This window comes from Stenella coeruleoalba, assembly GCF_951394435.1.
Source record: "Stenella coeruleoalba genome assembly, chromosome: 1".
In the NCBI taxonomy this organism is placed as follows: domain Eukaryota; kingdom Metazoa; phylum Chordata; class Mammalia; order Artiodactyla; family Delphinidae; genus Stenella; species Stenella coeruleoalba.
Window position 1 is genome coordinate 159,858,297 of NC_137169.1, and position 14,804 is coordinate 159,873,100.

A 14,804-nucleotide genomic window follows, 5' to 3' on the forward strand; every position below is an offset into this window, starting at 1 on the left:
AAGACACTCTCAGGGTAGCAGACTTGGGGAGGGGGAGGGTAAGGGAGGGACCCTCATGTATACCACCTCCTAACCAGCAAGTGATGTTTTCTCTTTAGGAAGGGAGTACCCACCAGAACCCAAATCCTAGGGGCTGGCTGAGAATTAGCATCAAGTTCCAAGACCAGGACCAGAAGCACAGGCTACCGTATGCCATGCTGAGGCGTGGTTTGGGGCCTCAGCCCTCACTTGGCTTCCTGGCACCAGCATGGCTATTACTGATGAAGACAGGTGGTGCCGCCCACTACCTGAACTTTAGCCAACATCCTCTGCCTCTGACCTTCTTCCCATATGCCTCCAAAGGGCCTCAGTAGACTGAAGGAGGGTATGTGCGCAGGTCTGCTCTGCAAGTCAGCAGGCATTAGGGGAGCAATTAGGGCAGGGCGGGCATGGGGAGGGAAAGAGTACCTGGAACCACGATGAGGATGGCTGCTACACCCAAGTGGTGGGAACTAGCGCAGTTGGGCTATTCTCTGGGTTATGGGAATAAGGGGCCTGTAATGAGGAGGGAGCAGAGCAGCCTTCGTGTAGAATTTAGACTTTCAGAGAGAAGGGCCAACCAGGGATGTTTTCGCGCTGGGCAGCCTGCCATGTTCAGGTGCTTGCCAGCTTTCTTGAAAGCCCCTCTAAGAGGTATGACAGTGCCGAGAAAAGGAGTGAAGCTTAAGACACTGTAGGTAATGGCCGAGGAACTGCCCCCACTGGAGAAAGGAGGGAGAGAATCTAGAGCCAGGGCTCTCTGTGCCTCTCCCCAGTCCCTACAGGCTGCAAGGCCCTGGGTGTGAGAAGAGGAGTGGAGGGAGCCCTCAGCCCCACTCCTTCAGTCTCTAGGTGGGAACTGGATATACTTGGAATCATGCCAATCCAGAGCTAAGGGCATTCTGGCTGGGGGGATACGTATGTGTGGGGGTGGGGATGGAGTGGGGAGTGTCTGCCCCTCACAAGCTGTAGCTCTACCCCTACGCCTGCCCTGATGTGTTGTAGAGGCTTCAGGGGTTGTGGGCCAGGGACAGATAGATAGGTTTATATGGGCCTTCTGATCAAGCTGTAGGAAGTAAACCTGTAGCTTTTTTTTCATTTTTCTTACAGGATTGTCCTTGTACTTGAGGCAGGGTGGCTTTGGATTCAGACTAAGACACAAATCCTGGTTCTCTGAATCTCTATTTCCCTGCTATAAAATGGGGTGCCCTCCTTATAGAGCTGTTAGTGAAGATTCAGTGAAACAATATGTGGAATAATGATAAATAACTACTATGTATGGACCAACCACTACATATCAGCTGCTATGCTAGGCTGCTGCCTATACACTACACCGTGTGTGCGCATGTGTGTGAGTTTACATATATGATTTCTCTTGGGGAAGTGTGGGCTCGAAGCAGGTTTCATACTTCAGTTTGGTGCATTCTAAGGTGGGCCCAGCCTACTCCTGTGCCACCCGCCTCCCCACCCGCACAAGGTCTTCCCTCCCTGGACTGACGCTCCAAACACAGCATCTCTGAGTGCTACCAACTCACTTCTGAGCAGAGGCTCCCAGCCCAGCGAAGAGGGCAGGGCATGAGAGTCCACTCCACTGGACAGCCCCTGCCTGCAGCCCGGAAGCCAGAGTTGAGCATAGCTACTTATTATTCCAGGCAAGTCTGGCTGCAGTGCTGCACCAGCCTGAAGCCCTAGGCCCCTGGCCCCTCCTGTTTCCTTTCTCCTCTTTCCATTCATACTTCACTTCCCATGCATCACGCCAGATTCAATAGGAGCCTTTGGCAGGGGAGATTCAGGGGGTGGGTTCCTTTCAGATTCTCAGAATACCCTACTCCCTACATAGGGAGTTACCCTTTTTCCTCATAGCCTGGGGATGCACCCCAGGAAAGTTAAGAGTAAGGGATTTCTTGACAAAATTGGAGGAAACAGTGTCTGACTATTGTTTGTGGTTTGGTGACTTAAGGCATGAGGTTTTTGTCTCCGGCAGCTCCTCAGTTTAGAACTTGCTAGGGAGCTTAGCTGCATATTGAGTCATCAGGAAATATAGGATGGTCTGCTTCTCAGGCATGTGTAGGAACAGGAGGGGGTCTCTTTCACCCTCATTGCCTGGGATGTGATGTAGTTGATTCTGAAAGAGAAAGAGCAAGGGTAAGAGTCAGCATTTCCTCTAAGCGGTTATGTGTATTCTCTGTATCCCAAAGCTGCCTACTTTTTAAAGGACTTATATTTGTCAGAAAATGGGGAGGTCCAGACTTGAGGGAAGGAGCAAGTATAACAAAAAGAGGACCAGGCAGTCAAGGCCACTGACTTGCCAAAGAACAAATCACCTTTTATGTCTTTGGACCTCAGTGTCTTCATCTGTAAGGTGGGAGTCACAGCTGTCCTGCCTAAAATTGATATGACAGTCCTTTTACATGTCACTGCAAGGTGTAGAACAGATGTTACAGAACTTTAGGAGGAAAAAAATTAAAATGATTTCATGATCATACAAGTAGTATGACTTCTTGCCCCCGCAGGAAGGGATGAGAGTTTGCTCTTCCATCCCATCATCATTAAGCTGGCAAAACGCTAGAAACGGGGAGTGCGAACATACCTCACCCAGGAGGCCCTGAGCCGAATGACTAATCCTGACCTGACAAGAGGTGGTACCTCCCTGGCATCTGAGCGCTGCATCTGAGGCTGAGCCTGTGTGAGCATTTACGTACTATTCTTTGCCAGTTGCCTAATAAGGTTAGGGGCTAGGCAAGCCCAGCCGTTGCGGAGAGCTCTTATTCTAGGAGCTCAGAGAGGAGTATCGGCACCAGCTATGCCTCTGGATTCCGGAAGAACTTTCGCGGAGAGCCCAACTTGAGAAAGGGTCCCGAATGGGCACCGTCCCTGTGACTTTGTGCCAGCAGCTCAGTGCTTGACCTACATGTGTGTCTCTAGAGCAACCCGAAGCAGACAAACCTCATTCTTTTCTACCTGTCCCATGTGTTCTAATCTTAAGTGACCTTTTCTCATTGGTTGTCTGTGTGAGTGGAAGAATCTCTCCTCTTTGATCTCTTCAGACTGCCCCTACTTCTCTGGAGATCCAAGGCCGCATTGCCTAGTGGTTATAGCAAATGGTTATAACCTAGCTAATGGTTACTGCTAATGAAGCTGCCTTGGAATTTTCCATTCTTTTGGGGGTGTGGGAGTTCCCCCTGGCAAGGAAAGATGGAGGGGCACATGGAAATTATTGCTCTTCTGCTTAAAGGGCTAGATAAAAAAAGTTCACTAAGATCAAATTAAGCTTTTTTCATCACTTGAGTGTCCTATACTGGACACTGGTCATCTTTCATCTAAGATTTCAAAGCACTATTTCTATTTATAATCCCTTCCCTTTATCACTTTCTTAGGATGGTGTGAAAAGGTAGGGCTGATTCTTCCCCCAGATAAAGATGGGAGGAGCTGAGCCCTAAGAAAACTGAGCACTAAGAAGGCCAAGTGACTTGCCAAGGGGTACCTGGGAAGATGGTGAATCTGGTTCTGAATCTACTACTGGTTATTCAACCAAGAGAATTAGCTGAATGCCCGCTCTGTGCAGGTGCTTATCTAGGCACTGGAGAGAAAGCAGTGAAGAAGACACGTGAAAAATCTCTGCCTTCATAGAACAAACACGGCAGTGGGTAGAGAGTAAAAAAAAGTAAAATCTTCTGATTTCCAGTTAAGCTCTCAATCAGCACTGTCCTCAACATCCTCTTGAAAGGTTAAGGGGTTCAACTTAAGGGTCAGCTGGGCTTCTTGCTGCTATAGCCCTTCCCACTGCTTCCAGACTTGGAGAAGAAGGTGAACTGGAGAGAAAAGTCTGTGGTACTGCCTATCCCTATGCCAGTATGATTGAAGAGAGTTTGACACTCTGCCTCAGGTTCTCTCCAGACCTCCTTGTTCCCCAGGATTCTCTGATGACATCTAAAAAGAAAGGGAATATGATGTTTAAAAAACAATAGCAACAACAACAAAACAAAACCCTGCTTGCGTAACCCTTTGTAAGTCAGAGTAGCTCTAAAAATTTATAGTAGAAGGAGGAGGCAGAGGGCAGACTGGGAGAGGGAGGGGTTTAACCACCTCCATCCCCGTGGAACCTGCCAAGGACAGGATTGATCACAATTAGCGGGAACTTTGGCCACGTGTGATTTTTGGAAAATTAATTGATAAAAGAGTCAAGTCCTTATCTGATGGTCCTTGTGCTCCCTCGTTCACCTTCTAGAAGCAAGGATGTCATCCATTTATTAGAGAGGGGCTGGGCCCCCGGTGTTCGGGTGCTGTGTTCAAGAAGAGCCCCTTCACATTTAAATAGCCAATGTGTGGCAGTCCTCCTGCAAGCCACACAGCAGCCCCTTTCTGACGCTGAGAACGGGGCTCAGGATAAGACTTTTCACCTTCATCCTCCCTGTTCTCACCTGTACATACTCCTGACCCTCTCTCCCTAGTGAGCACGTGTAAGAGGTAACACATGCCTTCCTGAGGGGAGAAATGCTGGTTAGAGACCCTCTGGTGTCACTCATACGCAGACTAACTTTGCTCCCCTACTCACCTTGTGGCCCTAGGCTCTATCTGAATCAGTAGCTGTCGTATTCCTGCCACCCCAGAGGAACTTTAACACTCATAGGCTTCAAACTCACTATCTTCCCTCCTCAGAGGTCCTTCTGTCCCCTTTATGTAAAAAGGTTCCACCCTGTATCGCCTACTGACAGAGCATTTTACTCATCCTTTCCCCCCAAAAGCTTTTTGGAGCAGTGGGGGGCTTAGCTCCTGATCTATTGACACCTGCGGCATCCTGAGGAATTTCTATACAGCATCAGGCTGAGTATTCTGAGGGGCTGCAGAGGATTGGGCATCTTCTACCAGGCTGTCCTCCTGGTTTGTAAATGTGTGTGTTAGGAGTAGGGGAGGGTGCAAGGTATGGGGGAGGGTGGCAGACTGGCAGGCAACCCTCCAGATCACTCTGGTCTGGACTCCTTTTCTGACCTCTTCTCACCTCTTAGAAGTAAGGTCAGACTAAAAGATTCTATAGCAGGTCCCTCAAATAGACAGGGAGTGCATTAGAACAATTAGAGGTCATAACCTTTTATTTCCAAGTTTCTGAAGTTGCAGGATTTGTGTTACGTGGTTTGGAAGAGGTGAGGTATGAAGACTGGGGTATATCTGAAATTATTGGAGTCTACAGGCTGCTGGGGCCTCCCAGGGAGGAAGGGGCCTCAGCTCAGGCCTCAGCTATCAGTTCAGCTCAGACATCAACTGTCACCTAAACCCTGTGCTAGAATGAGTACCTCTTGCCCTTGCAGATGCTGGATCTCCATGCTGCTCTAATTGTTTCTTTTTGTCTATCTTTGAATCTTTATTCCAGAGATCCTGTTGTCATCGGTATCCAGGGAACCCTCCTCTTCCTCCTCCTCCTGCCACCTCTCTACCACTGCAGTCGCTGGTTGTTGCTAAGATTGCCTCCATGGTAACATGCACATCCTGTTTACACCTCCATCTGTGCAAGTTGGTCTAAGCTAGGAACCTACCTACCCTGGACAACCACTTCCATCACCACCTGGGGACACCAATCATCGTGACACGTGGTCCAGTTCCACTCAGTTCCCCCATCCTCTTCCTCCTCCTACTGCCAAGCTTCATACCCAGAAAAGGATCTGGACTACGGGTTGCTACTCTGAAGCTTATTGCACAAGATATAGTCGATCTATTTCCCGTCTGGGCTCCCAGTGAAGCAAAAAGTAAGAAGAAGTGAGGCAGAGAGGCAAGAGACCCTGATCAGTGGAAGGGAAATTTCACATTTTCTCTGGTTGAGGGGCTTGGTAACAGCAGGCAAAATGACAAACCCAACAGAACACGCCTTGCCAGCCAACTCGATAATTGAGAGCCATGAAGGGGAATTTGGCTGCACGGTAATGGACCTGAGGAAGCTCATGGAGCTGCGTTCAGCTGATGCAATAAACCAGATCAATGTCCACTATGGAGGAGTAATGAATCTCTGCAGTAGACTGAAAACCAACCCGGTGGAAGGTAAAGGCCGTACCAGGGGTGGGGGATCGGAGGAAGGTGGCTAGTGTTAAAATATATTATTTTCCCAACTTCTAGAGAAGGAACATTTCTGGAGACCTTGCTGGTATATCTGTGTCTGGTGGGTAAAGTATAGTATCTGAAGCGCTGGAAGGAGGTGCGACTATGGAGAGAAATGTCATTTCTTTCCCAGAGATGATGTTGAGTGACTGTGGTATTCTCTGAAGATCATTCTTTCCTCCTTTTTCTGTATCAATGTACAGAAGGCAGAAGATCTCTATTTTATAAGTGTTTATGTTAGAGATGCTTTTATCAGTAATCAAGTCCCTTATTCTATATCAGTCTTTGATTGCAAAGGTTGAAGATAAAATTCTTCCCTACACTGATCTTACAGTGTAATATGAAGAAAAGTGGGTGAGTCTATCTACCTAATGTAGCACTTCTCTATGGTACACAGTTACAAACGGGATGGTAAGTCATAACATAGAGAGTTGTACCCACCATATCTTTGGATTACTCACTCTGTTTTCTTTCAGGGAATTATTGATGACTTTTTCAACCCTGTCCTATGCACTTTTAGTATAATTGTTCATAATCTATTCTTAAAAGAAAATGAGGGCTTCCCTGGTGGCGCAGTGGTTGAGAGTCCGCCTGCCGATGCGTGGGACACGGATTCATGCCCTGGTCCAGGAGGATCCCACATGCTGTGGAGCGGCTGGGCCCGTGAGCCATGGCCGCTGAGCCTGCGCGTTCGGAGCCTGTGCTCCGCAACGGGAGAGGCCACAGCAGTGAGAGGCCCGTGTACCGCAAAAAAAAAAAAAAAAAAGAAAAAAAAAGGAAAAGGAAAAATCCAGCTTCATGCTTACCTGGCTCAGTCCAGTTGCCCAGTGAGCCACGATAATTTTGCCTCATTGAAATGGAGAGAGTACCAGAGGAATCTTATTTTCTCCTTTGCCTGGTTTCAGCATCTGTTACAGGTCCTTGCTTGGTCCTATCAGTCAGGCAGGCCATGGTTGAGTAGCTTGAGATAGAGCAAAGATCTTGTCCTTTAGATGCCTTCAGCCTCTTGAGGTATACCATTTCTGACCCTTCCTTGGAGGCCACATCATACTTCTTGCCAATTCTAAGAAGTTTTGACCCCTAGCCAATGTTATAAGTTACTGACTTGGAGTCCAGACTCTCTAGGATTAAAAAAAGGAAGAGATTTTTATCTAGATATCTGTACATTGCCCATGTCTTATTTTATTTTATTTTATATTTTGCAATCAAAGAGAGCTGCCCTACACGTTCTCTGTACTTCTAGAATTCAGTTTCTTATCTCATAGGCTCTAAGTTCAAATATTACCTCTGGGCTTCCCTGGTGGCGCAGTGGTTGAGAGTCCACCTGCCGATGCAGGGGACACGGGTTCATGCCCTGGTCCGGGAAGATCCCACATGCCGCGGAGCAGCTGGGTCCGTGAGCCATGGCCGCTGAGCCTGCGCGTCCGGAGCCTGGGCTCCGCAACAGGAGAGGCCACAACAGTGAGAGGCCCGCGTACCACCAAAAAAAAAAAATTACTTCTACCATTTACTAGCTGAATAGCATTGAACAGTTTGCTCAGCCTCCCTAAATAAACATCATTTTCTTCTTTGAAAATGATGTTAGTACCTAGGCTGCAGAGTTATTGGAATTAAATAATGTAATGTTGTATACAATGCCTACACTTATAATGGGTGTTCAATAAATTAGTCGTCTCACATTAAAATGGAGTCCACGTGTCTGAAGATATTTGCCAGAATATGAGTGCCTATGGAGTGCAATGTGTTTTTACATCTGGAGAGGCTGCTGCAGTCTACTTGCAACCACTGTCCATTTTCTCCATTCACCTGTTGATGTCAAAAAGCCTGGTTAAGATGGCAGTGTTTAGTTGCTTTCATGTGACTTAGCAAAGGCCTTCTGTTTAGTATCTAATGACTGCCCTTTGGATAATGCCTACTTCTTGTCAGCTAGATTTCTTTATTCTGCCACTTTCACAGTAGCACTGACCTTAAAGAGAGGGTATTCTTATTATGTTTAACTGAGATACTGCAATACTTTTGAAACATTCATCAGAATTTAAGCAGGATCTTTCTTTTTCCCTTCCTCTTCTGTTCTTATCCCTTGGGTCAGTTGTTTCTCTCACAAAGTGAAACTCAGAAGTCCAAATAAGCTGGAACCTAAGAAACTCCTAAGAGCCGGGTCCAGACTTTCCTCCCGATTTTCCAAACCCTTTCTCATAGCTGTTATTGTTAACTTCCTGATTCCCAGAGAGCTTCCATTCCCAAAGGCCAGCATATATATTGTACTTTAATCTCAACATCAGATATCAAATGCTTAGATTCTTTCCCAGTCCTGGTTTCAGACCTGTAGTTGAAAGTCACCCTTCTGATGTCAGGTGCCTCTGTCGCTACAAACCCTGGCCATGCCTATATCCCAGTACCCCTACCTTTGTCACAGTTGTCCACTGCCATTCTCCTCCTTCCTTAGATCACAAATATGTATCCTGATTTATTTCATTACGACTTACCCATAGGGCCGGTCCTGGAGCTGGGGAGGCAGGGTGTCAGAAAATAACTTTTCCGTGAGTAATTTCTAGCCCCCAGTGCCAACAGTGACCCCCTCATATGTGAGAAGAGTAAAGGGATGGGAAAAGGAGACACAGAAGAGCTATGACACAGGAGTCTCTCCCCAGACGGGGGTGGTGCTGAGCGGTTTGGTTGGACAGGCTGAGAAAAGAGCATCAATATCCAGGTGCCATAAAAAAACAGCCTGTTCACAGAAGACTGCTCTGAGGTGCCTGACAGCCTAGCATAGCTGTGCGAGGCCCCTGCAGGCTAATAATAAGAATAAAGAAATTTTCCCGGTGTTAGAATTCTGCTGATTGGAAACCAAGGTGAAGTAAGATAGGGGAGATTGGTTCCTAGAATATGACTCTTCCCCTTTATTTTCTGTTGGATTGATAGTATCTTTAGTATAGATTGGTAGATTGTTTTATTCTTTTTAACTTTTTTTTTTTTTTTTTTTGCGGTATGTGAGCCTCTCACTGCTGTGGCCTCTCCCGTTGTGGAGCACAGGCTCCGGACGCGCAGCCTCCACGGCATGTGGGATCTTCCTGGACTGGGGCACAAGCCCGTGTCCCCTGCATCGGCAGGCGGACTCTCAACCACTGCGCCACCAGGGAAGCCCGGTAGATTATTTTAAACCATAGCTACTAAAGGGTCTTATGGAACTTGGAGTTTATAACATTTCAAACACTAACATGTTTTTTTTATTCTGTCTCACTCGCTCGCTCGCTCTTGCTCATAACAGACCAAAAGGTTTAAATGACTTGCCTAAAGTCTTACCACAGGGGAGAACTCGATGGAATAATTCATGTTTTCTGAATCACAGTCCATTAATGTTCTGCTGCCCCTTTGGCTAGAGCAGCAGCATGGAGAATCTCAGAATCACAGATAATTTTACAGTTTGTTTTGTATTCCAATGCCTGATAAAATGTCTAACCATGACCCAATGCTAATGTGAGTTTAATGTTGGCTTGCGTTCCTTGAGTACAATGGCTAGTTGGAACAAGAGGAGATGCCCCAGTGGCCAAGAGTTGGTTACATTCGAGATGACGTGGAGGTGCTCAGCCTCCATGGCATTCAGCAACGACCAGACACAAGGCTGAGTGTGAGCAAAAAAGGGAAGGAAAGTTGGGGAAACGAAAAGCGGTGGGGGAGACGTGAAAGACGACACATGCTTTCATCTAGGCCACTACAGAGTTCAGCCTTCATGGCCATGTTAAAGAAAGGCAAAGAGGCAGAGGTGAGGCTCTAGTTCCTGGATAAGCGGTGGCTGTGTTGCCTGAGGTTTACCAGTAGGGAAAACCTGAGCATTTTGCGCCAATGGAATCTGTTTAGTTTGCTTGCTTCTTTCCTCATTCCAATTTCTTTATCCCCCCTCTTTCTATTGCCTCTTCTTTCCCCATTACATCCCAACCCCAGCCAATCTCTCCAATCCCCAGAGAGCTGAGCATTTTGGGTGCTACCCCCTAGAAGATAGCCTTTTATCTTCTGATCAGTTTTCCATGCCATCTCCTGGCTTCCAAGAGCAAGAGAAACCTTTGTGAATCTGGAATGAGAAATACCTGTGGCTTAAGGGGAAGAAAGAAGAGGTATTTTTCCTTAGTCTCAGTCTCCCTTTGTGTGCAGGAAGCAGAGAGGATCCTAGTTGAGAGATTCTTTGAAAGTTGTATGAATTCTTCTTCTCCATAGAACTTTTCCACATTGGTCCTCAGCTGTGTTACCCTTTTTAGGAGGAAGAATGATGTTTTCTGAGGAGGAGCTAGGCCAACGGTTAGGGGGGAGGTCTGGGCCCAGATGAGAAAGGGCAGAGAAGGGGAGCCTTGACTAAACAATGAGTCATTACCTGTGGACTTCTTTCGTAAAGCTAAAGACTATTTATGTTGAATTTGGATCTAGAAGAATGTTGGTGGGAATTTCTGTCTCATGTTCCCTCTGTACCCTGCTATTCCTTTCCGCCTCTGCAGAGTTGAGGGTGTGACAGTGGGATACAGAGGGTTTCTAATTTCTTTTCAACCACATTAAACAAATATTTAATGTCCGGCAGGTGCTGGGGACACAATGGTGAACACGACAGGCACAGTTCTTGCTTCCATAAAGCTTACAGGCAATAAGAGGATACACAAAAATTAAGGCAATTTCAGAAATATTGTCATAGTGCTATGATGGTATTATGGGAGCACACAGTACAGGGACCTAAGCTGAGGGGATTGTAGGGAAGGAAAAGGGGGCCTAGGAGTCAGAGGTAGGACTCCTCCATCGTGTGATTGCCTAGGGAAGCTCTGGCCTGGCCATGCTCTGTGGTAATTGCTACCACTTAGTAAATGTTCCTGGCATAAGATGCAAGCATCTTTGCCTTGCCTAATAACTGAGCACCTACTAGGTTTTGGGAGCTGAGATTCTTTGGGGAGTAAACAGCAGGAGGGAGAAAGAATCTGTTTTAAGACAGCGCAAACTTTGATTTTGGTTCATTAACTGCAGGATTTAGGTTAATATCTCCTGCCACCTTAAGTTCTCTGGGGTTTAGCTGTGTTCCTGTTGCCATGCCTTTTGAGGTCAGTGGCATGTTCTACCAAGAACTATCCATTTTCCCATAAGCTGGGACATACTGGGATTGGGCTCTTCCTCAGTGTAGGAGATTGAAATTTCCAGTAGCATTGTCAATCTGAAAGAAAATTGCACACGTAGCCCCAATAAATGTTCACCTACAGTACTTCTAACACTAATATTATTTACATAGTAGGATCTACAAGAAATAGAAATGGATGAAGTAATACAAAAAGTTCCAGTACCTTTCCCACGCTCTAACGGATGAATGCATGCCCCCCATTTAGAGACCACTGCTTTAGAGAATGTTGATGTTGCAGGGGATGTAAAGAAATGGGCAAGTGGATATGGAATGGAACGGATATGAGAAGAAGATGGGCAACTGGCTTCTCTGAGATTTTCCTCCCTATCTGTAGAGCTTATAGTCTGATTTAGAAAATAGACTTTTAGGAGTCCATCAATTTCAACTTAGAAGCATGGCCAAGCTACCTCTCTTTCCTCATGCCCTCTGCCCCATAGCCATCACCTGGAAGATGCCAAATAAATTATTCTAAAAACAATTCATGTGGGCATGACTGCTGAGAATAACAATCTGTGGTCCTCTCTGCCTATCACACTTTGGGCAGACATATTAAGTTTAAGGTATGACAGAGACTCATGCCAAAAGAATATCTTAGAGGGAGGAGAAGGGTTAGAGATGGGCAAACCAGCTCAAACAGCCAGAGAGCAGCTACACTGTGATGTGAGTAGCTGTGAAATATTTAGTACTTGGCAGAGGGGTGGGAAAGGTTTTCACAAAACCTGGGGGAAGCAGCATCAACAGTGGGATGGTAGATGATTGAGAAAGACAGGAGAGAAAAAGTGCCCTCCCTTAGTCCCTCCTCCCCCTGCAGGGAATTCCACGTTGCATCCTGGGAGTTCCCTGTCTGGTTTGAGTTATATGCCTAGGGCTGAATTAGGCCAACCATGCGTGACAGCTATGGGCCTGCTCTTTCCCAGGCCAACCCCAGGCTCTGTGAATTCTTTTCTATCCAGCTCCTCCTTGCCCGAAGCAAAAAGTGTTGTTTTGCTTTAAACCTTCTTGTCAGTGCCTTGCACTGGACCATCAGCTAGGGGAAGGAAGAAAGATAGCATCCCCTCCTTGGCTGGGGCAGATGTTGCATCCACCCTTGGAAGTGGAGCTTTCGCTCTCTGTATTTAGCTCTGAGGTGTGAGTACTGGGGGATGTGACACCGCAGGGGAGTGTGTGCGTGCAGCGTGGGAGAGGGCGGCCGAGCAGAGGGTGAGGAGGGCGCTCTGGGGAGCTGTCTCTTCTCTATGCCAGAGTTGGAGTGTTCACAAAAGGCATACAGCAGAGGGCCAGATAGGGGGAGACATTCCCTGAGGAAGCTGTCCACCTAGGGCAGGGCTTTAGGATTGCGAGTGAGAAAGGGGCATTCTTCTCTAAGTCCATCATCCTCTTGTTGTGACCTTAGGGAGACTGCCTTCTCTCTGGGGGCTGGAAGGCCAGCAGGTACAGAGCACATCTCCAAGCTGTGGGTGTGTTAAGCTAGAGATGCAGAAGCAGGGAAACTGCTCTGAATCCTCGGAGGAGTGGCAATGGGTTAGCAGCAGTAGCTGGCTGAAGCCTGTCAGTCCTTATGTTGATTTTAGGCTACTCTTCCCTCTTGCCCCCTAATCCAGGGTTTTTAAGGTAGGACTTGAAAGGTATTCTGATGTCTGTTCTTATATAAAATAGGATTGCCTTCAAATCAACCCAGAGAAACCTCTCCCTTATACTATCTTTGTAGGAGAAGATTCTGCTGTCCCATTGGCAAGGTATCATAACTCAGACAGCTGGGAAGTCCCTCATGATGTCTAACCTAGCCCCACCCTTTCTGGGCCTGGGCTGGCTCTGATAAGGGGTGCCTCTGCCAACAGTCCTCGGCCTCCTAGGGAAGCTGGCCCTGGCCCTTCCCTGCTGGAGCCAGGCCACTGAGGGCTGGGCCTCTGCTTCTCCGCCCAAGCCCTGGGTCCCCGCACAGGCTCATAGCAGACACAGATTTTCCACTGCTGTTTATTCCGTCTCCCGCCAGCCTGGGCAGGGCTGTGTAATTCCCCAGCGTGGGGTGGGGGCAATGACTTCACAGACTGACATTCTTGTCACCTCTCCTAGCTCATGTGTTAAGTCTGGTTCTTCGGGCCAGATGTATTCCCAATTTGGGTAGGATTTTCTCTCTTATGTTCTTGGGGACAAGGTTTCTTCTCATTTTCTTGATGTATTTTTAGGGGAAATCCTTTTCCAGTGTTTCCAGCATTTTCTCCCTGCCAAGTCTTCCTTCCCCTCTTCGGGAAGCAGTATATTTTAGAAGCAACTGTGGAGATAAGGGACTAAAACCCCCTCCTGGGCTGGACAAGTATTTATGTGAAATCACAGCTGCTGAGATCAAGGCCTGAGAGCCTCTTGGGGGCAGGAAGAATGGGAATGGAAAGCCCAAAATTGGGGATTGGCCGAGCTCCCAGTCCCACATGGCTTTCCTGGGCCATGCCACATGTCAGAGAGGATTCCCAAGGCTACTACGCTGACAGCCCCAAACTGCCCCTCCCTGCCACAGGGCATGCTGGGAACTTGGGCAGCCACTTGACTTCTTAAGGTAGCTATTGTAAGAGCGTAGGGTGACTTAAGGTGGAGCAGAGAGATGAGAGAAAATGGCAAAAGGGAAGTAAGTGTGTGACTTTGAGGGCATCTAAGTGAGAGCAAGGCCTGACCATTTTTGTTTTCCATAACCTGTCTTGTTTCATTTGCTTGGGTCCAAAAAAGGCCAGTAATGAACCTCTTATTGAATACAAAATTCATAGATTAGACTCTGACAGACCTGGTGTCACCATCCCTGAGGACGGGAAAAGATGGGACTAATTCACCCCGGTTGTAAAATAAAGAGTGGGAACGGGACTGATTTGCCTAGAGGTGTAGAGAAAAGCAGCATGTGGGCCTGCCCTGAGGTAAATAAAGGAGGGTGGGGGACCAACCATCCCTGTTTGCCTGGGGCTGAGGGGCCGTCCCAGGAGGCAGGAGCTCCAGTGCTAAAACCTGGAAAGCCCTAGACAAACCAGGACAAGTTAGTCACGCCAGAATGAAGCCTCAGCTGAGTGCGACTGCCTCCACACCCCAGCCCCACTGTGTGTAGGTTGGCATCCAGCTGCTTCCTGTAGAGCGGCATAGACTGCGGCGCACTTACTTGAGTAGTTAGAAAACCTCTCCAGGCCATAGTTTGCTTATATGTGAGGTGGGGTTAATAGCAGCTACTGCATAAGGCTTTGCAGTGTTTCGGTGAGAAGACACAAATGTGCCTGGTGAAGCATCTGGCACAATTGTAATCGCTTCAGTGTTCACAGTCTTATTTATTACTCATTCATGCAGTTCATTCAATAAATCTGTGTGCATACTGTGTGTCCAGCACTGTTCTAGACCTAAGGAAGAAAGACAAAAATCCTGCCCTTGTGGAGGGGCATAGACAAACGTAGGATAAGTATATAATCTGTTCTGAGAGAAGACCTGTAGAGGGAAACGGTTAAGCAGGATAAGGGGATCAAATGTGCTAGGGGCAGAAAAGTCTGTGTTAAATACGGGGGTCAGGGTGGGCCTCACGAGG

At 47.4% G+C, this 14,804-nt stretch overlaps 1 protein-coding gene across 4 annotated transcripts in view; it reads left to right on the plus strand.

Moving 5' to 3' along the window:
• ATP2B4 (ATPase plasma membrane Ca2+ transporting 4) overlaps positions 1-14,804 on the plus strand; it is a 100,256-nt gene that overhangs the window by 37,883 nt on the left and 47,569 nt on the right. For all 4 annotated transcript variants that reach the window (XM_079945470.1, XM_079945471.1, XM_079945473.1 and 1 more), the window contains exon 2: positions 5,387-6,048. In XM_079945470.1, the coding sequence (XP_079801596.1) occupies positions 5,856-6,048 (193 nt within the window). In that variant the 5' untranslated portion in view covers positions 5,387-5,855. The remainder of the gene's footprint in view (positions 1-5,386; positions 6,049-14,804) is intronic.